Here is a 26,299-nt window from a genome sequence, read left to right on the forward strand (position 1 = left end):
TTTTCCACCCAATTTGTGATCGTTTCATAAAATTTACGTAACAGAATGTTGTTTTTTAATTTCGAGATTCGAGTATGCAAAAAACACTTCTTGATCGACACACGTGTTGTTCGAATGCATCCTCAAATCTCCTCTGACGCTTAGTAATCATGGAATCTTTTAGAAGCTTATTTCAAACTCCTCCGAAACAAATTTAGACGAAGTACTCTACTGGTACTATAAAAATATACTGTACTGGGATATAAAAATGAAGTCTGTGGAGGAAGTCTAGATTTATTGTAGATCTAGTTTAGGATTCCAGTCTCCGTTCAGCCTGGTACTGTTTTTCAAAATAGTAAAATTTGCGCAACTGCAGAAAATGTGGAAAACTCATACATTTTCATCAAGCTGGACTTCAAATTACATTTAGATAAGTAATGTACAGTGATGTAATAAAAACATTTATAACAATAAAAAGACTTTATCATTGATAAAAATAAAATAATTATTAAAGAATGAATAGAAATTCAATATATTACTGAAAACATGAATTCGTAAATCTTAGTGTCACAGTGCAAGGTGGTGCAACATCACAAAAAACGTCAGCATTTGGAATTTGAAATTGAAAATATAAACTCCTGAAATAATTGTTTTTTACATATCTTACTGAATTATTTGATTGAATGTTGTTGTGATTTTAAATGTTTCGATTGAAAAAATGACATTAAAATTTTAGATTGAGCTCGTGGCTTTTTTTAAATACACCGTTACTACACAGTATTACAGTCATAAATTCATCAAAGACAATTGTGTTTCTTCTGATAAAGATACTTTATATTTTTAGTGACGAAAAGGAACCTGTAGAGTTAGTAAACATATTAACTAAAGTAAAACGGCCGCAGGACTGCTTCTCTATCTGCCAAAATCGTCTTCTATCTGTCCCATGGCAAGCTGTCAAAACGGTCCTATTATTTAACCTGGTCTTCTACAACCTTGAATCAATCGATCGCAGCACGAAAAAAAAAATAGTTAAAAGTAAAGTTTCTCGCGAGAAGGAAAATCCCAGCACGTCCGCTGTGTCCGCGATTCTGATTGCACTCGTGCAATGATGTAGTGGATTCCAGCGCGAACGGCAACAGTCTAAGTCGCATTGTCTTTAATACGAGTGCGTGCGATAACTCGTATCGAACAGAGGCAGAGAAAGTCACTCACAATCGTGCGAAAAAAGCCAACCGTGGGCCAAAAGCGGAACCGCTGGAAAATTCGTGTGCTGGTGCGTGCGTTAGTGCTCTGGCGTCGGCAGCCAGTGGAAGGAACGGAACGCGACAGCGAAATCGCTGCTCCAGTGCGTGCGTGCGATAGATCCGTTTTCTTTTTCTTCTGCTGACCTACGCGATCCGAGTGGGCCACAACTGTGAACGTGGAGCAAAAGCGCCTGAACAAACAGCGAACGACGAAGCACCAGCCATCACCAGGGCGGAAGGGCGAACAGAAGCGCCAGCCAAACTTCGTTCCAGCGAGCAAAATAGTGCGCTCTCGCAACAACCACTGACGCATATCAGGAGGCAGGCAGTACCGCAGAAGCACAACAATGGAGTCGCTTATTCCCATCGTGAACAAGCTGCAGGATGCATTCACCCAGATGGGTGTGCATATGCAGCTCGACCTGCCACAGATCGCCGTCGTTGGCGGACAGTCAGCGGGAAAATCGTCCGTGTTGGAAAACTTTGTCGGAAGGTTAGTTAGTGAGGGCGGGTAACGGGTGGGTCCGAACGCGGGTTGGAGGCTTTTGTCATTCATTACTCATCCAAGTACACTCTGTCTCTCGCTGGTTTTGCTGTCACCACAAACTCACATTTGCGGACCGTGAGATGCGGTCAAAGGCCGTGAGCCTGGGGTGAGGGTTTTCCTCTCATCCGCTCAGCTCCACAACAATGCCCCCATGATGGTAGATCCTTGTTCGGTCATCCTTTCTCCGTACATTCCGTGCTACATCTGATAGCTCCGCTTTGGCCCCACGGACACCTGCCTATCGGGGCGGATCGTTTCACCATCGGAACGACGAAAGGGCATCCAGCACATGATTCATCTATTCCGCCCCGATAAAAGCTGAAATTTAGTCAAACGAACAGGTCTTGTTGAATGGGTGAAAATTGGGGAGCCGCGTAATCTCGCGCGCGCGCCTTCGTCTATGTGTACGTGCGCTAAAATACAAGCGAACGTACGCGACCCTCCGTTGGAGAAGGGCATGTTGGAAAAAAGATGGGGCAACCCATGAAAATGGCCAAGCGAGACAGGGAGAGCCTGCGCGATAAGGTGCGAATAAGATAGCGGGCACCCTATGCACGGGAAAGAGCGCGCGTGATTCGACTCCCAGCTCATTGTCGTGTGTCGTCGACTTGTCCGTTCTGTCGGGGGATCGGGGTATCAGGCGAAAAATAATCGATAATAGAGTAGACTTTTATCGGGACACCTTTTTGGGTGGTCGGCCTGCGATATTCCGATTTGTTTGGCCGAAACGCCGAGCGGACGCAATCCCCGGAGGTCCGACTCGGCCGTACGTCCAGCCCGCCGTCCCCAGATAGCTCAGTTATCCTTATCTTAAGTTGTCGGTCAATGTAGTCCGCGTTTGCCACCATTCCTATGTGGGAAAGGCATGGAGCGTTGAAACGGAAATGAAAATAAAATACTTTCCGGGCGGTTTCTCAGAAGTTATCGTACTTCCTACTCTACCATGCGATGCTATCCCGCCATCGAGATGTAAACTCACACATTTGTCCGGAAAGAATTTTGAGAGAAAATAGTACCACCCAATGGGTTCATCCTTTCAAAATCTTTCATTGCTTCGAACGAACATCTCGCTTAAATGGCTGATTACCTATTTGTTGGGGTCGCGTATGATGCAAGTAATTGATTCTAAAGCACAGTGTTAGAATTGCCCATTAATATCCTTTTCATGTCTCGCGCTTTCGATCGTTTGTGTTTGCTTCTCAGAATGCAAAGAATGCAAACACCTCCAACAGAGTGTGGGCATCAGCGCGCACACGTGCGCATTCTCTTCCGCGTAGTAGCGGGTACTTCCGCGTTCGTCCTTTTGCGCCTCCGAAGGAGTAAAAAATTACATAATATCTACGGTAACGACGGGCATTCGTTGACAGTTGCGTTTCTCGTTATCCTGCAGCTAGAGTGCAATAGAAAGAGTAAAAAAAGAGAAGGACAACAACTGATTGAGAGAAAGAGAAAAATGAAGAAAGGTCCTGGCTGGATTTTATTGATGTCTCGGGGCGGTAAACTCGCTGACGAATGTTTTGGCAAAATGCGTCGTATAAATTCGACCGATTGTATCCGAACCTTATTAAGAAGGTTTTTTGCCGTATATCATCAGTTTCGATGTTTAATGAAAGCCTATGTTTGATAAACACCTTTAAAGATAAGTATTTAGCTCTACCTACCCAGATATGGCATTGTAAAACCAATTGATGAAGTATACTTAGTATACTTCTAATTTATATTGTCGTGTATCACTAATAATGTCATTTTTGACAAACAAAACCCTAGAAAAATGTTGTTCGCTGTTTAATTCTTTTTTATGCAAAAGATATAGACATCAGCACATCATAGCCATAGCTGCACTATTCAAAATCAAATGAAATGATCAAATTGATTAATTCATTCATTTTGAAATGTTGTTAAAATTTCACCTTTATTTTACAAATGCAATTTTAAACTGTGAGGTATTACTAAAATAGGAGTCTAATTTTTCATCTCGTGCACTTCCTTCTTAATCTGATGTTTTGCAACTTCTAATTACTCACTATTCATTTACAGAGATTTTCTTCCTCGAGGCTCGGGTATTGTAACACGACGTCCCTTAATTCTTCAGCTCATCAATGGAACTGTTGGTAAGCCTCAGAAAAGGTAATTCATTATGAAAAACATTTGCTGACACGTGCTGCTTTATCTTCGAACAGAATTTGGAGAATTCCTTCATCAGAAAGGCAAAAAGTACAGTAATTTTGACGAGATTCGACAGGAGATCGAAGCTGAAACCGATCGCATCACCGGTAGCAATAAGGGCATTTCCAACATACCGATTAACCTTCGAGTATACTCTCCACATGGTAAGAAGCATATTTCGCTGAGCTATCTATGTTCAGAAGATTTTTTTTGTAAATGCGTACGCCTTATACATGTTTTATTCTCTTCTTTAGTACTCAATTTGACGCTTATTGATTTGCCCGGTCTGACGAAGGTTCCGATCGGAGACCAGCCAGCTGATATCGAGAATCAGATCAAGGGCATGATATTCCAGTTCATTCGCAAGGAAACCTGCCTAATTTTGGCCGTCACACCAGCAAACACCGATTTGGCCAACAGCGATGCACTCAAACTAGCTAAAGAGGTCGACCCGCAGGGGGTCAGAACGATCGGTGTCATTACCAAGCTCGATCTTATGGACGAGGGTACGGATGCTCGGGATATTCTCGAGAACAAGCTGCTGCCACTGCGCCGTGGCTACATCGGTGTGGTTAACCGATCGCAGAAGGATATCGAGGGTAGAAAGGACATCCACGCAGCCTTAGCGGCGGAACGCAAATTCTTCCTGAGCCATCCGAGCTATCGTCACATCGCCGACCGGCTCGGTACGCCGTACTTGCAGAAGGTGCTCAACCAACAGCTTACGAACCATATCCGCGACACGTTGCCCGCGCTGCGTGATCGCTTGCAGAAGCAAATGCTTACGCTGGAACGGGATGTCGATCAGTATAAGCATTTCCGACCGGACGATCCAAGCATAAAAACGAAGGCTATGTTGCAGTAAGTATGAGGGTAGAAAGTGCCTGGCAGATTTTTATCGTTTGGTTTGATTGCTTTAACTAATCACCGCACTTGGTCATTTACAGAATGATTCAGCAATTGCAGTCGGATTTCGAGCGCACGATTGAAGGTTCCGGTTCGGCGCTCGTCAACACCAATGAGTTGTCTGGTGGTGCCAAGATCAATCGAATTTTCCATGAGCGGTTGCGCTTCGAGATTGTTAAGATGTCATGCGATGAGAAGGAGCTTCGCCGTGAAATTTCGTTCGCCATTCGCAACATTCACGGTATCCGAGTCGGTCTGTTCACGCCCGACATGGCGTTCGAAGCGATCGTGAAGAAACAGATCTCGCAGCTCAAGGAACCGATCCTAAAGTGTGTTGATCTAACTGTCTTGGAGCTGTCGAATGTCGTTAGAATTTGCACGGACAAGGTAAGCTAACGCTGACGACCATGACGTAATGCAACACATAACTCCATCAATATTCGTCTCGCCATTATGATGGCGATGTGATTGCATTTAAATGGATTTGTTTTTAAACAATTGATTTTGCGTTACAGATGGCTCGCTATCCTCGTCTGCGCGATGAAACTGAGCGCATTATTACGACACACATTCGGCAGTGTGAACAAAAGTCCAAAGAGCAAATGATGCTGCTGATCGATTATGAACTGGCCTACATGAACACCAACCACGAGGATTTCATCGGTTTTGCCAAGTATGTATCAAGCTGGAATGACGTATTCCAGCCATTAAGATGTACATTCGTTCATCATAACATTTGTTCGATTTTCTGAGTGCTTGTAGTGCGCAAAGCAAAACCGAAAATGCTGTCAAGACGGGTACACGCAACCTTGGCTCGCAAGTGATCCGTAAGGGGCACATGTGTATTCAAAACCTCGGCATCATGAAGGGCGGCTCACGACCGTACTGGTTCGTGCTGACGTCCGAAAGCATCTCGTGGTTCAAGGATGAAGACGAGAAGGAAAAGAAATTCATGCTGCCTCTGGATGGATTGAAGCTGCGTGACATCGAGCAGGGATTCATGTCCCGGCGGCATACTTTCGGTCTCTTCAACCCCGATGGGCGTAATGTTTACAAGGTACAGATTATATACGATTGGATATATCGGTTGGACATTGGCGACACGCGTACACATTTTCATATCTTAAATGAAATTGCTCCGCAGGATTATAAACAATTGGAACTTTCTTGTGAAAGCACCGACGACGTGGATTCATGGAAAGCCTCCTTCTTGCGGGCCGGTGTTTACCCTGAGAAGGATACTCCGGCCAATGGTGATGAGGTGAGTCTCTATTAGACGAGTTGCGCTTCATTCATATGTGGCTACTTTTCAAGCCGAAATAACGCACAATTGTTCTAATCAAAAGGACAGAACAAACCTTGTTTTCTGTTCTCGTTAGCTTCAACTTTGATACTCATATTTACTAAAATCTTCTATCTTTTTCCCACGTTGCATCATTCTCGCTCACCGAAGACGGAAACAGAGGTTGGTTTGAAGAAAAAGATTTTCTGACCTGATTTATTAATGATATTAGCTTGTTGATGGGATTTAGCTCCATTTCGTTCATTCCAAATGCTCTCTTTTATAAGGTTTACTATACGTAGTAGCAATTAATTGTTAATTCATTTTCCGCTATCAATCGTTCGTTTCATGGTCTCTGTTCGATCGCAGTATATTTGCCAAGGTTATAAAACTTTGTTGCTTATTGGTCGTTGAATCGTCTATTATCCGCTTATTTCAATGTTGGTTCGTTTCAGAAATTGCTACCAATTCAGCAATCTCTGAAAGACGTAGATAATATTACCTATAACTCAAACAGTGAAATATGCAGTAAGGTATTTATGGGGTGTTGTTTGTTCTACGGTTTGGCTTTATATGTACTGCTATCCGTATATGGTACAGATCAACCTAACAGCGATATTTTATCAATAGCAACTTTTTTTATTCATTCTAATTACTTGCTACTAAATTCGCTAACTGCAACGACATGCAGTATTACGATTACTACGCGTAGCACTATAGAAAATTTTATAGCAACATATCATAACTTTGGGTTTGAATTTTCTTTGTTAGTGGAAATAATGCCAGCCATTAGAATCGCAGCAGTCCTCATACGTGGCTATTTCTATTCAACATTAATTACGTAACAACAAAAAAATATATATAAATATATAAATCAGTGTGTGGTGTTAGTTTAAAATTTAACTAGTTTCAACTAATGACGTGATTGCCTCTATGGAATTGGGTTAATGAAGTATTAAAGTTAACTGATTGGTGCAGGATATTTTGAGTAGAAAGATTAATAGCCATTGATTATTTTCATATTAACAGGAAACCAGCGAAAGTGGCCCAACCGGCCAGTCTCTGGACCCTCAGCTAGAACGACAAGTTGAGACGATACGCAACCTGGTTGAATCGTACATGCGCATCGTAACGAAAACCACGCGTGACATGGTTCCGAAGGCTATTATGATGTTGATCATCAACAATACCAAGGATTTTATTAATGGCGAGCTGTTGGCACACTTGTACGCTTCTGGAGATCAGGTATGAAATGACAGTATTTTTGTTTGTGAAATTAGAAAGTTTTAACACAATGAGCCCCCGCGTGTTCTCTCGTAGGCCTCGATGATGGAAGAGAGCGCCGATGAAGCACAAAAACGTGAGGAAATGTTGCGGATGTACCATGCGTGTAAGGAAGCGCTACGTATAATTGGTAAGTACAGAGCCTCGTTATAGTGTGACACCATTAAACTGATGCCAAACTTTGCACGTTTACAGGTGATGTGTCCATGGCTACCTTCTCCACGCCGGTACCACCGCCGGTGAAGAATGATTGGCTATCTAGCGGCCTCGACAATCCGCGGCTGTCGCCTCCGAGTCCGGGCGGTCCTCGCAAGGCTGCACCTCAGCAACAGGTATCGTGTGGTGTTCCCTTGCCTCCCGCTATGTTACGAAGAGAGACAAATGTAATGTAATCCATTGGTGGATTTATTTAATTTCGCGTTACAGGGATCGCTCGGTTCGATGGGAGCTCCCGCTGGCCGAGGACCACCTCCGGCGCCAGCCAGCGCAAGGCCTGCGCCAGCAATTCCGAATCGACCAGGTGGTGGTGCCGCCCCACCCTTGCCTGGTGGCCGTCCAGGTGGCCAGGCGCTACCGGCACCGTTGATTCCATCGTGAGTATTGCAATTAAACTTTCCTATTTTATTTTTTTATTTCAATTTGGTCTTTCTTTTATTCTCGTAAGGCATTAAAATTGCCTTCGGATTTGCAATTATTCTTTGTTGTATTGTTTAACAAGTTTTTAAAAGCTTTAGCGAGGTTGATTATCCATTTTAAGCATAATAATGCATAAAAAGCTAATGGAACGTTTATTAATCGTTTCAAAGTGTTTTCTGTTTAGTTTTAATGCTTTCATGTTCAATCAATAACCGCATTGGATTTTTTGTTCCAAATTTCACCGCTGCCTAATGTGTTCTATTGCTTCCGTTGAAAATTCTGTTAGATGCTTGGAAAACAATATTTGTTGTGGTTTGTTTCTTGCTATTAACACACTCCATACCTAACTTTTACAGGCGGCGTTAAAAACTAACTAAAAAGCGAGCAAAACAAACAAACGAAACAACACGTTAATAGAAATCTCCTTATCGTATGAAACATGCAATTTATATAGAGTTATACATAATATACATATATTATATATATACACATATAGATACGTATGAATATGAATCGTATTCCTGTAGAGATGCAAAAGATTGGAAGGTAAGGGATGAAAAGAGGGTGAGAGGCAGATAAAGACAAGATAAAGTATATTCCAACTTAAAATCTTGAGAATCAAGTAAACTGTTCATGTTAAAAATTAAAGATCATCATCGAAACAAATAAAATTTAAAACAATAGGTTCAATGAACAAGATAATAATCATGAGCATTTGGCACTAAAAGCAATTGGTATTGGTTGAAATTTCTTTACGTTTTTAACAATGCTTTTGTTGTAAACCAAAATATTAAACAAAAAAGCAAACAACGTTATTAACGGTGGTGCGTTCTCATACAATTATAAAACATTGAATGGAAGAATATGAATTTCACTTTATTTTCCATGTACCGGAATGAGCTGCTATTGTATAATATGTATATTAGCAACGTTATATGTTCGCAATGTTCACTTATAGTAAGGTTTTGGTAGCTTGTTTCCGTTCTTTTCTTAATTTCACGCTGGCGTTGTTGAATGATTTTAAAGTAATGATACATATTCTGCCCATCCAAACGAAAGTAAATTGCCCGCTACAGAATAAAATAATATGTAAAGCCCGTTAGTTAGTTTTCATCGCCAATGTATATGTTAGGATGCGAGTGATGAGATCGCTAGGAACCAGACAATTAGGAGAGAGTTGATTACACATTGTTCGTTGTAATGTTTTTGCACCTGACCTGTGGTCAGCACTGCTGGCAGATCAAGTACGGAAACGGTTGATCAGTAAAACATGAACGCTAACGCATACTTTTCCCATCTTTCCATCGATTGTGCCGTCACGGAACGGTGTTAAAATATTCCAACATTATAACTACTGCAATCATCCAGCCGACCGGGAGGAGGTTCTATTGCGGGTATGGCGCAGATGCTTCCTGCAAGTACCAGGCAACAGATTAACCAGCAGGTTGGCCAGGCCGTCACCAATGCCGCCATGAACGAACTGTCGAACGTGTTCGCTTCCAAGTTCAAGTAAACCCTTCCGCTTCATCCTTGTGAAATATTTCAGTGATACTCTAAAGTGTTGCTTGTGGTGAAGGGAAATTTAGTGTGCATTAAATTATCGGCCCTGGGCATGTGTCATTTTGCTCTTCTATTGGGTTAAGCTCCTCACGAAATTTATGCATGTATTAGGTATCTCAACAGCTTTGGAGTATCGTTATAATTAAGCCACATTCCACAATGCGTTCTACAACTACATTATCTTCCCGATGCATATCGCTCGCATCTTGTCTATCGGTTTTCCCACCGATATGTTGTTACTTACATTGTTAATACTGGGCCCGTATCGGTAGGCGTTTATTCCGCAGTTTGGATCGTATGATTTTTCGCGAAATAGTCCATTTAATTCAGGTTCATACTAGACGATCGTGACAGACCGTGAACTAGAATTGAAAAGCAAAGCAAATGGGAGCGGCAAACCAAATTAAACTAAATGTACCATTATAACTTAAAACAAAAACAAAACAGCGCGAATTAGGAGCAACCCAGTGTAGTAGCTGTTGGAAATCCACACACCTGCACTGAGTCCTGGAGAGTAGATATTTGCATCTAAATGACGAAAGCTACACTGCACCTGCACCGACATGATGTTTAAAGCATGTTGATGTGTTGATTGTGTGTTGAGAACGCTTTAGTGTCTCTGTGTGTCTAATTTCAAATGCATTAATACCATAGCAAGCCACACGATATATGATGGAAACAGAAAGCAACATCTATTTAACGTAAAAGGATCCCCAAACCCTTTACAAATATTCTAACAAACGAAATATGTCATACGTTAAAGCATAATGAAGTGAAAACCTTGAGTGCAATGCAAAACAATTACTCAATGATGAATCTCGCTCGCCAAGCATTAAAAAAAACTAACACGATCTTTCGTGGCATGTAATCTCAGCTAAGAATATGGCGAAACGTAGCATACAGCATTCAATACGCGAAAGCAGCTTCGCAACATCGGAAAGGCAAAAGAAACTCATTCACTAGTTCATACACAACATGGTTAAGAAAAGCAACACACAACACACAAGAACAAATATGAAACAACAGGCAAAAAACAAACGTAGACGCTTGCTTAATTACCACCCAAATAAACGAGAATTAACAGAAGTAAAACTACGCGGATATTAAGGCACCCGTGCTCGAACGGAGATCGTAGTGACGCCGAAAGTGAAATAGTACAGACAGCTAAAAATATTACCAGAACAGATATAAATATATATACACATGCATATATGAAGATAGTTCAATAATAAAGTTGTTCACTGTTTGCGTGCGCGGATATTATTAAAAACGCTTAAAAAGTAGAAGTTTATAGAAATGATGCTGTGAGCAGAGAAAGATAACAAAATAATAATATCGAATAGGGAAAAGATGCGTATAGGGACGATAGAAAACTATCCCGCATGATCTACCGGTAATCCGTTAGCGTTGCGTTTCAATTGAAGCATGTTTCGTGTTGTATTCAACGATTATTTATGGAATACGTAACAAAAATGAACCTATATCTACACGGTCTTATTGCGGTAGGATTCGATTTGGAAGCAATCGTTACAGTAATTCACAAGAACATTACAACGCATCGCCAGCTCGGATGATGGATTTAACTCTGGGACACGCTGTTTGTTTGAATCACTTGCCTAGTGCTGTTTAGTGCCTGGGTTTTCCGTAACGCTTGCATTCAATGGCATAAATCTGATGAATTATGCTTTCAGATGGTTTTACGAAAATCGTCGTGTTTCTTTCTACCCGATATGGATGCTTGCTCAGCGTTCTTGTACAATCATTAGCTTACTCCCACCGTCGGCGTAGTGCGGTGTAAATTTTATGTTTACAATTAATTTGTTGCATTTACTGCTATTTTATCTTCATCAGTAGTAATCTGCAATCCATCTTGAAAAAAAAACACAAAGTAAAATCACAAATAAGAAATGTTTCGAAATAGAAAATCATGTTACAATATGTATAAGTCAATTAACGATTAGTCATACATTTGTTGTTATGCGGTTCTCGAGAGCAGCGATGCTGTGCGTTTTGTCGTTACCATCGCGAAATACATACATCCCCCTACACATTTTGGCAAAATGATGTTTTTGTGATCTACTTCGATGCGTTATGATCATTACATAAATGTATAGCACCAACACCTCACACGAGTTGAAATTATGATTCGAATGGGCAATATATTTTACGATTGCATTGACGGTGCTGGAAGAAGAGATAACGCGATTTATGTAATTATTGCTATGGGCATTCTTCGGAAAAACAATAATATTGTCTAAAATCCTGTACGCAGGACAGGGACAGGCAAGAAGAAATATTTTGAATTATGCAACCTGTTGCATCATTGTGCTCTCGCTACAGGAAAGGGAATAAGTTCAAATTAATTTATGCGAATGCTTCAACCGGTCAAGAGGAATACTGATAACCGTTTTCTGCCACATGTTCGTTAACTTAGCATACCACCATTCAATAAGATCCGACTAGCGCAACCAATATTTCCTCTCACAATTTGCTAGTGTTACAGTTATGCTATATGGTAAATGGTAGACAAAAGTCTGACAAAGAAAATGAACTAACATGAACAGCCGTTTTTCCGTATCGCACTTGCACTGTGTGAGTTTATGGTCCAGATCAAATCCAACCGAAACAAAACATATGCAACCACGTCCTGTTCCATTCAGTAGCATGGTGCAATTCAAAAAATCTGCTACTTGTGCGCTTATTTTGTGCCCTCGAACGATTTGAGCGGCATTACAACATAAGAAAACTTCATCTGACAGCATGGCATTAAGATGATGACGAAAATGGACAGAAATGTGTTTTAAATTTTAACCCGTTGGTCCTGATACTCATAGGCGTGAGAGAAATCGAGAAATCAGTACAAGGATTAGTAACGAATAGATGTAACTGACATGATCGAATGATGCCAGAACATGAGAACGAGTTGGATCTTTTATGATCGTTCACATTCTGCAACCCATCGAAGTGGAATTATGAGACCCCCGCGAAAAACACACCCACAAACACGTACATTCTTACACGAGCAATCATAAAATAACAATCCATCAACATTGTAATGCATTGAAGGTGAAATGTTACTGCAAATCTATGCTGCGAAAGTAAAAAACGAATAAATAAAAAGGAACAGAAACAAACGATGCGGGAATCGTTGAGGCGAGTGCGGAAGGGCGAAACAATAACAAAGGAAACGAAAACCGAAACAACCCAAAAGAAACCAAACAACAGCAAAAACAACAACCTATACATATTATATCTATTCTATGACAGAGAAAATAAAACATAACATAATTAATTGGAATTGAAACGGGGAAAATGGTATTCTTAATGGTTAGCATGCGAAGAAGGGGTCGCCGTTTTTATGTAGCTTCTCGGCGATCGGCAATCATGGAGGATGCAAGCTTGCGGTGAGCCTTTGGGATTAATTTACCAGCACTAATAACTTAATTCTCACCTTTCATTCATCATCTAAATTGGGATATTTAACTTGTGTTTAACATATGGTGTAGGAAATACTAGTATCGCACGTAATATGTCTTACGTTTGTACTCATATTACCGTCCTATTACACACGTTTCTGTTGATGACCTTTGACTTTGGTAGTTTCATTAATTCTGCTAGTTTCATCAACTGCATCACCATAACTTTTATGTTTGGAATCATTATTTTACCAATAAAGAAAAACAATTCTTCCACGTATAATTGTAGCCGGCCAGCACAAAATATGCCTCCACGTTTACCCGGTCGGCCGTACAACGCCATGGGACGGCCATGAAAAACGTCGATGAGCTGGGAAAGGACGCACGGTGAGCTACAAGGATATAAGAGGGAGTAGATCTTCAGGACGAATATCTTGCTGCCGAACCGACGCCTACAATATGCACATAGTAAAGGGTGGATTAGTTCCGGGCAGAAGCGTACTATTTATTTTGTCTTGACACACGAGCACATCATGGCTTGCTGCTTGTGGTTCCAAACACAAGAACCTTGGCCGGAAACGACGGGTCCGAACCACCACCACTTGTAACTTTTTGTCTTGCCAAAAAGTCCCTTTAGCGTGTTTGGTCCATGATTATAGGGGGAGAAACAGAACCGAAACCATTCCGATTGGGCCGCCGCAATAGCAGGTCGACGCGAGACGCACACAACACGTGGCGGCCAACAACGAACGAAGAAGAAAGGTACAAACGCTGCCTGTAGGTTAAGTAGATGGAAATCGCGCATGAGAGAGCGTAAGCGTGACTGATCGCCGGGTTTGAGGAGGAAAAACAGGTACGCCAGGATGCGGTTCGCAATACGCCACGATGTGTATGGCTGCCGGAAAAAAATCGGTGCATGACCGTGTTTAGGTAGATAGTTAGGAAAATAACTAGCACAGCGCATTTGTTGCTACTAGCTGTGGGACAGACTGGTCTATTCTCCCCAGAGCTGAGCTTTGGTGGTGGCGGTTAGTCGTTAGCCCGTCGTTTAAGCTGCCATTTTGCTTTACTTTGGAAAATTATTCCGGTATATTCCTGTTGCGCGAAAAGGGGAACGATCGTCGTATTAGATAGGGAAGATGCATCAGCGCTTGGCTAGTAACAACTGAAAGAGATAAAATATGTGCATGTTCACTTAACCGTACATTGTAGTATTGCAAAGTCAGGTGCTAGGTAAGAAAGCGTCGGGACACCGATGCGTGTCGGGAACGTAACAGGTTATTCTAACGACTGCATCAACGAGCTCAACATAAACGTGCTAAAGTATTATTTTGTACATTTCTTGTGGTATAATATTTGTAAATAAATCGTCATAAAAGTAAGTTCCATTGCGCATCTGCAGTTTGACTAATACTTTTCGCGCGCTTCTCAAAAGAAGCATCAGATCATGTTCTAAAGGACACGTCATGCAGCAGATATCTTGTTGGACGATGATCTTGACAATGAAAAACCAATTCCTGAGCATACACTGTATAACGGGGTTTATTATTCCATACGAACATCATTCGTTATCTGCGTTTACTCTACACCGGCCGCGTCGTTCTGCGATTGTTCGTGGCGTTAACTCTCGCTCACGTATGGTACACCGTCAGTATCTTCGTCGCTTTGGCTCTTTAATTTGCCCTTCTAATGCCCAGTGTTTTGGAAGCTTCTCCGCCATCTGACGTGTTCTTGACACGGACCAGAACCAGAGAAACAGCACCACGATACTCTCGTATTGAGGAGAAGGAACAGAATGCACAATAAATAACCACCCCCGGCGAGTACTACACCAGATGATGCCGAAAAACGAGACGGTAGCAAACTGAGAAGGCAATGACGATGGCGAGTGTAAGCACGGCGAGATCCAGCATCCGCAGACGGCGTTACAGTTCCGTCTTAACGTACTTATGCTTCAGCTCTTCGATGCGCTTGATGAAGTCAGTCTTTTCCAGGCACCCGTCGCACTCCTCATCCCAGTCGGAGAGAATCTTCTTGAGATCGCGAACCTTCAGCTTCTTCAGATCCACGGCGTTTACATCGATCTGTTTGTCTGCAAATATATATGCAAGGCGTTAGGCAACTCCGTTGCGTCAGAGACAGACAGAAAGCTGGTTACCATAACGCAGATCGCAAATTTGAGCGTCCTTTTTCTTGAGCTTTTCGCAGATTTTCTCTGCCGGCATGGACCAACTGATGGGTTTTGATAGCTCGCCTAAGATACCGGTGGCCGAATCCTCAACGCCACCTAGATAATAGCACTGCACAAAAAGCGGGTCAATTAGTATCTGAGTGAGCGGACTTCCGATTTAACAAACTACTTACAAAGCGTTGTTCCTTATTTTTGGACTTTTTACAGAATGATCGGAACTCTTCCTCTATCCTTTTGGTGTCCTTTTTCACCTCCTCCGACAGAGTATTCACGAACACGTCGACCGTTTTGACACAAACTGAAAAAGGTAGGTTGTACGACGAGAGTTGATGAAACGGGTCATTGGTATATCACGCCTCATTTTCCAGGCGTTTCTAAATGGACTGAGGGCCACGTACCTTCACAATCGCCTTCTTTTAGGGCGATACTGTGCGGAAGCAGGAACAGGATCAGGCCAAATGCACTCATCAGCACTATCCGGCCGCTGAGAAAATTGTCCTTGACCATCGTGTGTGTATTTGTTAGTATACGAGGTGGATGCTCTGTTCCTTTTATAAATGCTAGCCTCTCGCCCCTGGGATCCTGCAAGAAGAAGGTGGTTTCGTGGCGCTCCGTTGACTTTTGAATTGATCCTCGACCGTTGATCGTACGTCCGGTGACTTAGATGCGGCGGGCACTTACTAAAAGAATGAACCGTGGCCACCAAATCGGTCCCCGTATCCGCGACACGAATCTCAGATTCCCGGCTATAGAAAAAATAACGGAACGCCGACGACGGCGACGTGTACCAGCGGAATTGGCTGACAAGGGTAGCTACAGTGAGAGGTGGGACAATCGGAGCATTCGGAGCAACCTTGTTGAAGGAGGCCTTGACGTTTACATTAGCTTTCTCAAATTCAAATTCATTCTATGCCTAATAATTTCATTTTTTTATAGTTATTTGATTGTAATTCAAATATTGAAATCCCTCAATCCCGGCTATAGTAATACAAATATCCAAAATAAGGTAGTTTGCAGTCAATTCACGCTTGTACACGCTTCTATTGTACATAATTGCTCATCTGAATTCAAAAATTATTAAAACATGAATGCAGCTCCGAGAAAAGAAAAGAAATACCGAAAAGGATTTTCAATTCTGCAGATTGTATTTTGAGGAACATTAAAACATCATTTAGATATCTATTTAGATATATATTCAGATATGCAGTATACATGTAGTGATCAGATTCAGCGATCAAATAAGTTTCATATCAGATTCCGTCCGCGAGAAATGTTTCGTCATATTGGCTGTCCCGAACACCCGGTGATGTTCCCTTAACCGCACCGCGTTGATCTGCAAGTAGAGATATGGATATATCCAGAAATTTCTGATCGTTTGCATTGTAAGTCCGTCTAGTTTTACCTCTATGAACCCTGTCGCAGAATGAGGCGTAAAATTACCATGCACCTCCATCGACGCCAGCTCCTGGTTGTAGACGGAGTTGATCGACTCGCGAGAGGTAACCATAACTGTAGGCAAAACATGCAAAAATCAAACACCAATTATTCTATATCACCGATCGTGCTAGACTTTGGTGATGCCTACCGTGTCCTTTAAACATCTCCACCACCACCTTGCCGGACACGTGCTTCTGCGATTCAATGATGCATTTCCGGACGTACTCGGCTTCAGGCGCGTACCAGTAACCATTGTACACGTAGTCCGCCATCCGATCGGCAAGATACTTCTTCACGCGTAGTACCTCTCGGTCAAGACAGTAAACCTCCAGGTCACGATGGGCGCAATGTAGCACGGTCGCACCGGGTGTCTCGTAAACGCCACGAGACTTCAACCCAACGTACCGGTTCTCGACAATGTCGATCCGACCTACGCCGTGTTCCCCACCGGCCTTGTTCAAGAAGGTCAGTATATCGAGGGGTTTCTCCATTGTACGGCCGCTCACCAGCTCGTTGACACGGACCGGAAGACCCGCCTTGAACACGATTTCGCAAACCGTCGGAGTGTCGGGGGCACGAGTTGGCGATTGCGTCAGCTGATACAGATCCTCCGGGGCGGCAACTGACGGATCCTCAAGGATACCCGATTCGTAGCTCACGTGCATGATGTTGGCGTCCATGGACCAGGGAGCCTTCGGCGTGGCACTGACTGGGACATTCGAGCGCTTAGCGTACTCCAACAGATCCGATCGGCCCTGGAATCGCTCGCAGAAGGCATCCATTCGCCACGGTGCGATAACGCGGATCGCTGGGTTGAGTGCGTAACAGCTTAGCTCGAACCGGATCTGGTCGTTCCCCTTGCCGGTGGCACCGTGCGAAATGTAACCGCATCCTCGCTGGATCGCCACATCCATGAGGCCCTTCGAAATGCAGGGCCTTGCCAGCGACGTCCCGAGCAGGTAGCGATCCTCGTAGATCAGCCCCATCTGCACCGCTGGCCAGACGAACTTCTCGACGAAGAAATCTTTCATGTCCTTCACCACCACGTCGGTGGCGCCGATTTTGAGTGCTTTTTCGCGGGCCGCTGCGAAGTCCTCCGTTTGGCCGACGTCCGCCATAAAGCAGATCACTTCGTACTGCTGCTCCAGCAGCCATTTCAGGATGCAGCTCGTGTCCAGCCCGCCCGAGTAGGCCAGCAGGACCTTTTCCTTGCCCATGGTCTCCGAACCGAAGCGAGCAGTTACTGGTGCTACAACTACACAACGATCTGATGATCTGGTGTTCCTTGAGCCGAGACCGATCTAGTCAGCAATCGGCGGGACACTGTGGCAAATCTGCGGTGCCAGCGAGTTTGTCGGGCTGATAATGCGACCTGATCCCCTGTGCACTTGTGTTCGCCGAAATCACGCAAGCCCCCCATCGAACGCCAATTGCGAGGATCAGATTATCGCCTCGTACGGTAGTGTTTTGCTGATCTCTAACCCCACTTCCTGAGACGTACAATCGAGTAGCGCCGTGGGACAAACTTGTACGAGACACAAACAGCGTCAAACGACTCAGGTGCCAGCAAAGTGTGCCATGCCGAAAGCGCACCAAATGATGTCCTTTCATCATCCTTCTTCGATGGCGTTGAATGGCGTTGTAGCGCACTGTACAGCATCTCGTGGTGGGACGTTTCTCGCTCAAAAATAAGTTATACTCGTATATATATATATAGTTTTTAAAATATACTATATTATATATATATATATATATATATATATATATATATATATATATATATATATATATATATATATATATATATATATATATATATATATATATATATATATATATATATATATATATATATATATATATATATATATATAGTTATTAAAATAATACTCGCGTCAACGTACACGTGTGGTTTATTTTAAGCAGTTTTATTTGCCCAATAAATGTGTAGTATGTTGTTGTTGTTTTTTTCTTACAATTCTTGGCGCGTGTTAAATTTCACTGAACACTCACTGTACTCCTCCCGTCTAATCGACCGCATGTATCCGTGTACTGTGTCGGACTTTTTATTTGTTTGCAATTTTTCGGTAGCTTCCGTTTCCGGTTTAATATATCTCTTCTACCATCCTTCCACTTAGAACCTCTTTGTTGCTATACCCTATCCTATTGCACCGTTCGTTTCTATTGCATTAGATTGCATTTCTTGTTCGCGTTCTTCAATCAATTTATTATGCTTTCCTCTAGAATTGAACATCTCATGTTGCCCTCCTGCAAAGGTTGCTGATAGTTGGTTTGACGCGGTCGGTTTACTGGGGATGGAAGGGGGGCTTGATTTTGTTTGTACCAAATCCCCTACGCCGCTTGTACGAACGAGATAATTTCATTATCTATTGCTATTTTGTTATTTAGCGAGTGAGATGCTGCCTCTCCATGAACGATGCGCGCCTCCTGCCAATGGGAGTGAGGAGCCATCGTACTATTGTGATATCAATTTTCGTAACGTTTGGTTTTGCTTTGCTTTTGTGAGTCCTTAAGTTTCTTATTATTTTCGCCTTTTTACTGCGTGGTGCGTTCAATTGTAACGCAAGGCTTACCAGAAGCTTATCAGTGTCAACAAGTTGGAAAGGTATTTTAAAATTAAGCCATGTAAAAACGTTACTCTAGATCTACTTCGTCCCAGTGCGTAGGGAGCCGCCCAAGCCCACCGGGATCTGCTTTTTGCTCTGTTACTCTTCTCTTGTTCAACAGCTTTACGTTGTTAAACGGTTCGTTCATGCGATTGCAATCTCAGCAGCAAGAGAAGAATAAATTAAGAGCTACTAGAGAAAGAACTAACTGTGTCTGTCTATTTTGTATGAGTGTTTTTCGTTTTTCTTTTCTTCTTCTTACAGGATATCGAAACAGGATCTACAACAAGCTACAAAATTTACAACAGCATATACGGATCGGTTGCCCTTGTACATTTAGCAACCATCTGTGTAAGCGGTGATTCAAATATAAGCAAAACAAATTGTCTGAGGACACCAGGCCTCTAGTGCAAAGAGAATCAGTACCCAAGGCTTGTAAGATGGACAGGATGAGAGAAGTTGAACCGCTTGGACCCGAAACAAAATGGAGCACATTGCTGGTAAAACGCATCCCCACCATAATGTTAGACTCGACGGCCTATGAGCGTGCGCGCATATATCCTTTCTACTGATCCTGCCATCCTGTAGCTTTCTTGTTGACCATCTTGTTTTCACCGTATTAATTTTTTTTGTGGTTTTGCTGCATTCTACACAAAACACGCACTTATAATCAATTCATTTATTTTTCTTTAGTGTGTGAGAGAATTCTACTATACAATTCTCGCAAGCTACAGAGAGTGCGCGAAACATGTCTTCGAAGCGTATTTATATCTTTGATAAAAAAATAATAATAATCAAAATATATGGCATTTCATAGTTGTATTTCTACCATGCGAGAATATATAATATGCATACGTTTCTCCGACCGGCATTGCAGTGGCTGTATAAAGTGACGTCTTATAACGCAGGCAGGACATACGTTGAGAATTTCGAACGAGCGCGAGCAAGGATTGATTAGACAACAGGAATGCCCAATCTTATCCGGACCAGTACTATCCGATCAGGATCATATCCTTCGCATGAATGGTAAAAAAGAGTCCCCCTCTTCGGCGTTTACGTAAATTAACATCAAATAGGCTTGTCCCCTTTATTATCTACTTGACTCGTTCTCTCTAAATAACTAGTATTGCTCAACTGAAACCGATAGTACTCAGCTATAATCAACAGAAAAAAGGAACTAGTGTAAGTGGAACAAAACAAAAACAGCTAATTAAAATTAAACGAACACTTTACGTTAGCAGACACACACGTCGTGTGACTTCTGGCGCGCTGTTTGCCATTTGGCCGTGCTTCAATGTATGACTAGCGTAATCTGAAGAAATAGACTCTCGAAAAAAAAGGGCGCTCCATAATGACCCTTTGGAGGGGACTTATATCCTCGCATCATATTGTTCTTTTTCTTCTTCTTTCTGCATTTTGTGTTCCCAGTCTAACTGATGGCAATATGTTATACTTCTTTCGTCATGCATCTGCGCAAAATGCAGATACGATTTGCATCCGAAACATTGATACAGCCATTTCCTTTGGGCACGATCAAACACAACTTCGATCCCCTTTTTCCAGCGGACTCGGGAGCAGTAATGGAATGTTACACTATTTGCGTATTGCCCGTATCGCGAATGATTTGCCGTCGGGTTTCGGTGCAAAATTATTCTTGAACGTGTAGATCAGCTGAGTTTCTCGATCGGGTTTGCTGCATCAGTGTCTTGTACCATATCTTGCTTGTCGGAAATCAGTATAAATTAGTAGAGTATTTTCACTTTGCTCGTCAACTTAGAGGAGTATCGGTCACGTCTCGTTATTTGCTTTGTTCAAACAATCACCAAATGCTAGTTTTCTATTTCCTCGTTTTTTTAAATGAAAATTATGACATGCGTCATTATTTCCGACGCAGTCCGAGGTTGAAAAAAAAGGAATAAGCAATAAATATATGATCTGCACCAACGTAGAGAACGATCGTTCGCAACCGGAGACCAGTGTCCACCGGAGGTTCACTTAACTATTACACACTAATAAATAGCATTGCGGCCCAGGCTTGCAGCGTAAATTGCAACCGAGCGTATTCCTCTACGGTAGACCTATAAACTTTGCGCTTGATTCCGAAGTTAGATTAGTTTTGTTTGTGGTTTCTTATCAAGGTTCTATTATTCTAGCATATGAGAGCGTTGAAATCGTACAAATTACCTACACAACACCTTTCACATCAAATACATGTACCAGCGTCATGGGAGGGATGCGATCGCTGCCTGACGCGTGCGATGCCACCTGGGCGCTTACGTCGGACACAGCACTTTCAGAATGTAGTCCGTCAACAGCGTAGGAACGGTTGGACTGTCTTCATTGATAGCTTTCAGAACTGAAATGGAACGAAAACGGCGATCGAAATGAGTAAAGTTTGCTCGTTTTTGACGTCCTTTCGATGGGTACACCTACTTTTAATCAATACTTGTAGCGTTTGATTATCTGGGGTGCTGTTCAACTGGTAGGGAATGACTGTGGTGAGATACTTCGGGTCCATACCTGCGAGAAATCAGTCATTGGATTAATCATTGGATGCACTAAAGCAAGGATTGGATAGTTTTTGTTACAAGTACGGATAATCTTATACTGACCTGAGCTGTTGATGGTACCAGCAGAACCCTTGCCGCCGGCCTTACCCTTTTTCTTTTCCACATGGTACTGGCGGCGACGGTTCTGCACAGCCAGCAGTAGGGAAATGAACGTGTTCTTCAGCTCCTTCTCGTACTCAAGCTCATCCCGCAGGGCCAGTTCTGAAATGAGCGTCTCGGAGAACTCGCGAATCAGCACCTCCATCTCCATGTACAGCTCGTTCAACTGCGTGATCGAAAGGGCACGCAGCTCTATAAAAAAAACGTATAGGAATCAGTGCTATGAGGAAAAATAAAACTAGCCGGCCGGTCCTGAGCGCTTACTTTCTTCGTACAACGGTGATCCAAGTACTTCCTTCGCCTTCTCGATCACCTCGTTTTCGAGCTGGCCATCCTCCGAACCGGTCTCATCCATGATGTCGTCGATCTCCTTGATCACTTCATCCGCCGTTTTGATAGGTTCGTTGTCCGCGTGCAGCCCACCCAGTATAAGCGCGTGCATGTCGAGATCATTCGCAACCGCCTCGTCCTCCGAGCTGAGATCCTGGAGCAGTTCATCGTCGGGGGTGCCGGGTTTGCGCATACCAAGGTTCAACGCCGGTACGTGCATCTGTCGGGCGTACGTTTTTGACCAGTCGATCGGCAGAATATTCCCAAAGTTGCCGGTAATCGTCCACCACATCCTGGATGGTGCAAAAAAGGGAATAGAGTGTGATTTCAATATTCAATGCATCTGTCGCTTGCCGTATGAAAGGATAAATTTATGCTGCTTTTTTAATTTTCTTAAACATATTATAAGCCTACATATGTAAAGAAACATGAAACAAAAAAAGATATATGCATGGACAGGTGACTGAAAGGCATTTCTTTCCTACAGCCGTTGAGAGCCATACATCGAGCTAACTCGGTCAAAAGTCAAGGATATGTTTTTCAACATTCTATAGAAAAATCAGGATAATGCAAAAAAGGACTATTGTTCATGAAGTTATATTGGGCCCAACAAGTGTTATCTATGGCCTGTGCACCGTGCTTCATGCACTATCGTAGGTTGTCGTATCGACAAATGTGACGATGGCATACGCCAGCGAAACTAGGTCCCCGTTCTCAAAATGTTCTGTTCTCTCTGTATCGGTCATACGTTTTCCTGAATGGCATTCGCCAACATCCTGGCGCTGTAGCACCACTAGCGATTCAAGGTCGGCGATGCTTTTGATGGTACGGCTTAGTTCCTTTCCTTTTTTTAGTGCTATTCCTATCGCTAATCCTTTCCACGTTTCGCTTCCAATGTCGTGGGCTTGTCGCGAGCCCCCTTATGGCATTTAAAATCCCGACCAACTATGCGGGTTGTTTAGTTTTACGTGTAACATGACTCATTACCGGAACGCCACATGTTAGTTACATGCACCGTAACGAACAGCGTACTCACATTGCATTCGATCGATTGTTTCCTGTGACCGTAAAAGTAATAGCCTAGTGTTTTATTCAACGTTAATTAACCTTTAAATAGCACGTACAAAAACGCACTCATACGATTCCTGCAAGTTGTGCGGCAGAAGAAAATTCATTCAAAATCAATTTGTAAACGAGAACAAGCAGAACCTTGGGCATCCTGAGTTTGAAGATGTTACTCAACCTCTCAACTACTCCGGGGCAATGCTTATGCCGATCATTTTCCCACCTCAATCAACAACTTATGTCGTGGGTAGATGGTACAATTGTTCCCGTACAGCTTACATGCTAGGTATTACCGGGGCTGGGAGTTTTCGTGGATTACATAAATGTGTACGAAGATACAGGCGCACCATAACCGACTTGCAAGCGTCATTGTTATGCACATTCGCGTTCGTTTCGTGCCGCCGTGTGCATCAACATTGTACAAAAATAGTAGCATTATCAGATTTTGTCGATACTATCCAACACAGAGAACAAATTACCATCGAGCGAGAGCATTCGGAGAATATCGATTTTCAAAAAGGATACGACAGGGGCACAGGATGGTGCGTGTGTTTGTTGTTACCGTTTGACAGCGGAAAACTTACGGCATTTGGGGGCTGGGAAATCGTGTGTTGCCCGTGAGAAGAAAAGAAAAACAACAAACAGCCGCATCATCTCATCCCCCAACCAGCGATGTGTTCGAAATTGTTTGCAAAAGGTTTTTGTGTGCCCTTCTTTCGTGTTGTTCGTGCGCGAACCATCTCTCTTTTTATATCTATGCTCTCTCTTGCTTTTTTTCCGTTTTTTTTTCTACACTCTATAGCGTTTCCTGATGTCGTGTGAGAGCTGCGGTACCTTTTACTGAGGGCAATTTTGGTAGGCCATTTAATGACACGGGGATGGGGGCGGCCTAAATAGACGAGATTGATCTTCTCTAATGCTTTCTTCCATTGGGGTCATCGTTTCCGCGAGAAATCTTAATTTGACAGAGGCAAAAACAATAAAAAGGGAAGCCTTTGGCAGCGTGCACCATGGGGCGAAAAAGAGACCACGGTTGATTGCGCGTGATGACGCGCCTTGGTCGGGAAATAAAATTAAACTGATGACTAATTTTCTCCCATTACACGCGTCTCGTTTCCACCCTCGAAAGCGGTATCGCAAAAAGATCCGTGAATACGGACTGAAAGAAGGTCTGGACTTACTGGCACTCGTTCATGATTTCCTCTTGTGTGCGAACTTGCACCGGGGCTAGCTCCTCGACCGACTGCTCGTAGTTTCCGAAGCATTTCGTGATTTTCTCATCGAATGTGTTGACGAGATCCTCCAGGCTGCCGGTGAACGCTTCCGCAAAGTCGATATTGTCCTTGATCGGTCCGAGCTTAATGTTGTTGTTGTTGTTCGCGGCGGTTCCACCACCGTTCGTCGTATCTGCCCCGCGCAGCATATCGTCCCCGAGCAGCAGGTTATCGTTCAGCTCGTTCAGATCATCCTCTTTCTGGTGCTGCTGCTGCTGGTTGCCGTCAACGGAACGGAGCGACTCTTTTAGATTGTTCAGATTCAGGCTGTCGCTGATGGTGACGGCCGCGGCCTTGCCGTTGGTGGTGGCCACATTCGACGACTGGTACTCGACCGGGCCCCACTCGTCGCTCTCCTCAAACTGTGCCAGGGGTGCCTCGAATTTGAGTTCGGCCATCTTATTAGCCAAGTCCCGCATCACTTTTTTTATTGCGCAAAACTACTCACTCGCGGGCTGGAAGGGTACTACCAGGGAACGGCACACTGCTGCACTGGGGTGTTTATGAGCGTAGTATGAGCAGAGCACCAATAGTAATTTCGCACTCAACAACCCGTGGAAAACGAAATGCACCAAAATTACGAACGAGAGAGAGGCAGCGAACGAAAAGGGGATGGAAAAATCACAACACTCGTTTTCCTTCCGTAGGGTGAACTCTGCACCGCGCGCCACCGAGCTTTCTCTCCAGCACACACCTTTGCACGCACCACCCTTTCCTTTTTCGCTTCTTTGCGCTGTGCACTCTTTTGCGTATCAATACGGTGGTGGCGACCAGATTTTCCGACACGCAGCACCCAAAACACCAGCACCGAACGAACCGACGTAGCTTCGACCAGCAGATTCCGCAAAACAAAGCACCACCAGCAACGATTACGCCGCGACGAAAATCGCTATGTCGGTCGGTCGGTCGATATCGAAGCACCGCGGTGTGTTGTTCGCCTTCCTGCGTGTTGAAAATTTTGCACCAAACCCTACTGAATACACCCCCAGCCCACCTAATGCTGCATTCGCGAAGCAATGCGTTTGCGTTTACGCTTGGTAGTGTCGAAGTGCTTCCTAACCACGTGACAGCTGCCCGCGCTCAGCAAAATTGCTGAGTATTTTGAGCTCAAAGAGATGGAGTGCATTCACTGCATTTTGGTATTGGCCGTTTGACGGATTTTTAACATTTACACATAGTAGTTTCATTGAAGTAATAAATTATTTATTTTCCATTCTATGTAAAAAAAATAGCGCGTATTTTCTTCTCGTAATATCCTTTGAGTATAATTTTTTGTACTGGCCAACACTCAAACGGGTAGGTTGTAAGGCAATCGTCTATAATTTCATGAAAAATAATTCGTAAAAAAAAGCTAGATGAGATGCTTATGGCGATCTTAATCAACTACACCTTTGTGCTACGAATAAACGACCTGCTGAACCAACCTTAAGGACATACCCTAATCAGCGTGCAAATGTTAGCTACGAGAGTAGTGAAATGATTAACATAAACAATAGGAAAGAAAACGAAAGCATAGACTGACAATAACAAGGCTGTTTACTAAAAAAAACTATTCGGTTCGTCACTATCTACCAACAAAAATACCACAAATATCAAGCAGAGCAACATAAATGAGCATTATGAAATCTTTATCACCGTTTAATGAAAACCCCTTTATTGTCATAAATGTTGTAGCGTTTGTTAATG

At 43.1% G+C, this 26,299-nt stretch overlaps 4 protein-coding genes across 6 annotated transcripts; 1 reads left to right on the forward strand and 3 right to left on the reverse strand.

The window, feature by feature from the left end:
* The first annotated feature begins 1,463 nt into the window (after positions 1-1,463).
* Positions 1,464-13,376, forward strand: LOC128731515 (dynamin). Of its 2 annotated transcripts, none has more exons than XM_053824639.1 (14): positions 1,464-1,716; positions 3,808-3,881; positions 3,951-4,100; positions 4,191-4,797; positions 4,884-5,229; positions 5,358-5,515; positions 5,605-5,899; positions 5,987-6,103; positions 7,154-7,369; positions 7,445-7,538; positions 7,604-7,740; positions 7,835-8,001; positions 9,413-9,553; positions 13,310-13,376. In XM_053824639.1, the coding sequence occupies exons 1-14, from the start codon at positions 1,571-1,573 to the stop codon at positions 13,374-13,376; spliced, it is 2,715 nt and encodes a 904-aa protein (XP_053680614.1). In that variant the 5' UTR covers positions 1,464-1,570. The 2 variants fall into 2 exon arrangements, with proteins under 2 accessions (XP_053680614.1, XP_053680615.1); XM_053824640.1 differs by lacking the exon at positions 13,310-13,376 and adding an exon at positions 8,606-8,608 and having other exon boundaries at positions 9,413-9,557.
* A 1,176-nt stretch (positions 13,377-14,552) lies between these two features.
* On the reverse strand, positions 14,553-15,976 carry LOC128730404 (mesencephalic astrocyte-derived neurotrophic factor homolog). The gene is made up of 5 exons (XM_053823450.1): positions 15,893-15,976; positions 15,610-15,793; positions 15,385-15,509; positions 15,179-15,320; positions 14,553-15,112 (listed from the first exon to the last, which is right to left on the reverse strand). The coding sequence occupies exons 2-5, from the start codon at positions 15,716-15,718 to the stop codon at positions 14,946-14,948; spliced, it is 543 nt and encodes a 180-aa protein (XP_053679425.1). The 5' UTR covers positions 15,719-15,793; positions 15,893-15,976; the 3' UTR covers positions 14,553-14,945.
* A 379-nt stretch (positions 15,977-16,355) lies between these two features.
* LOC128731819 (argininosuccinate synthase) lies at positions 16,356-17,890 on the reverse strand. 2 transcript variants are annotated; one of them, XM_053824962.1, is made up of 3 exons: positions 16,797-17,890; positions 16,614-16,720; positions 16,356-16,544 (listed from the first exon to the last, which is right to left on the reverse strand). In XM_053824962.1, exons 1-3 carry the CDS (start codon positions 17,863-17,865, stop codon positions 16,446-16,448), a joined length of 1,275 nt encoding a protein of 424 aa, XP_053680937.1. In that variant the 5' UTR covers positions 17,866-17,890; the 3' UTR covers positions 16,356-16,445. The 2 variants fall into 2 exon arrangements, with proteins under 2 accessions (XP_053680937.1, XP_053680938.1); XM_053824963.1 differs by having other exon boundaries at positions 16,614-16,700; positions 16,768-17,890.
* Positions 17,891-21,548: 3,658 nt separating this feature from the next.
* On the reverse strand, positions 21,549-25,032 carry LOC128720044 (fasciculation and elongation protein zeta-2). The gene is made up of 5 exons (XM_053813689.1): positions 24,521-25,032; positions 22,209-22,567; positions 21,888-22,136; positions 21,709-21,795; positions 21,549-21,631 (listed from the first exon to the last, which is right to left on the reverse strand). The coding sequence occupies exons 1-5, from the start codon at positions 25,030-25,032 to the stop codon at positions 21,549-21,551; spliced, it is 1,290 nt and encodes a 429-aa protein (XP_053669664.1).
* Between the last annotated feature and the right edge of the window lie 1,267 nt (positions 25,033-26,299).

This window comes from Anopheles nili, chromosome 2, assembly GCF_943737925.1.
Source record: "Anopheles nili chromosome 2, idAnoNiliSN_F5_01, whole genome shotgun sequence".
Taxonomy (NCBI): Eukaryota; Metazoa; Arthropoda; class Insecta; order Diptera; family Culicidae; genus Anopheles; species Anopheles nili.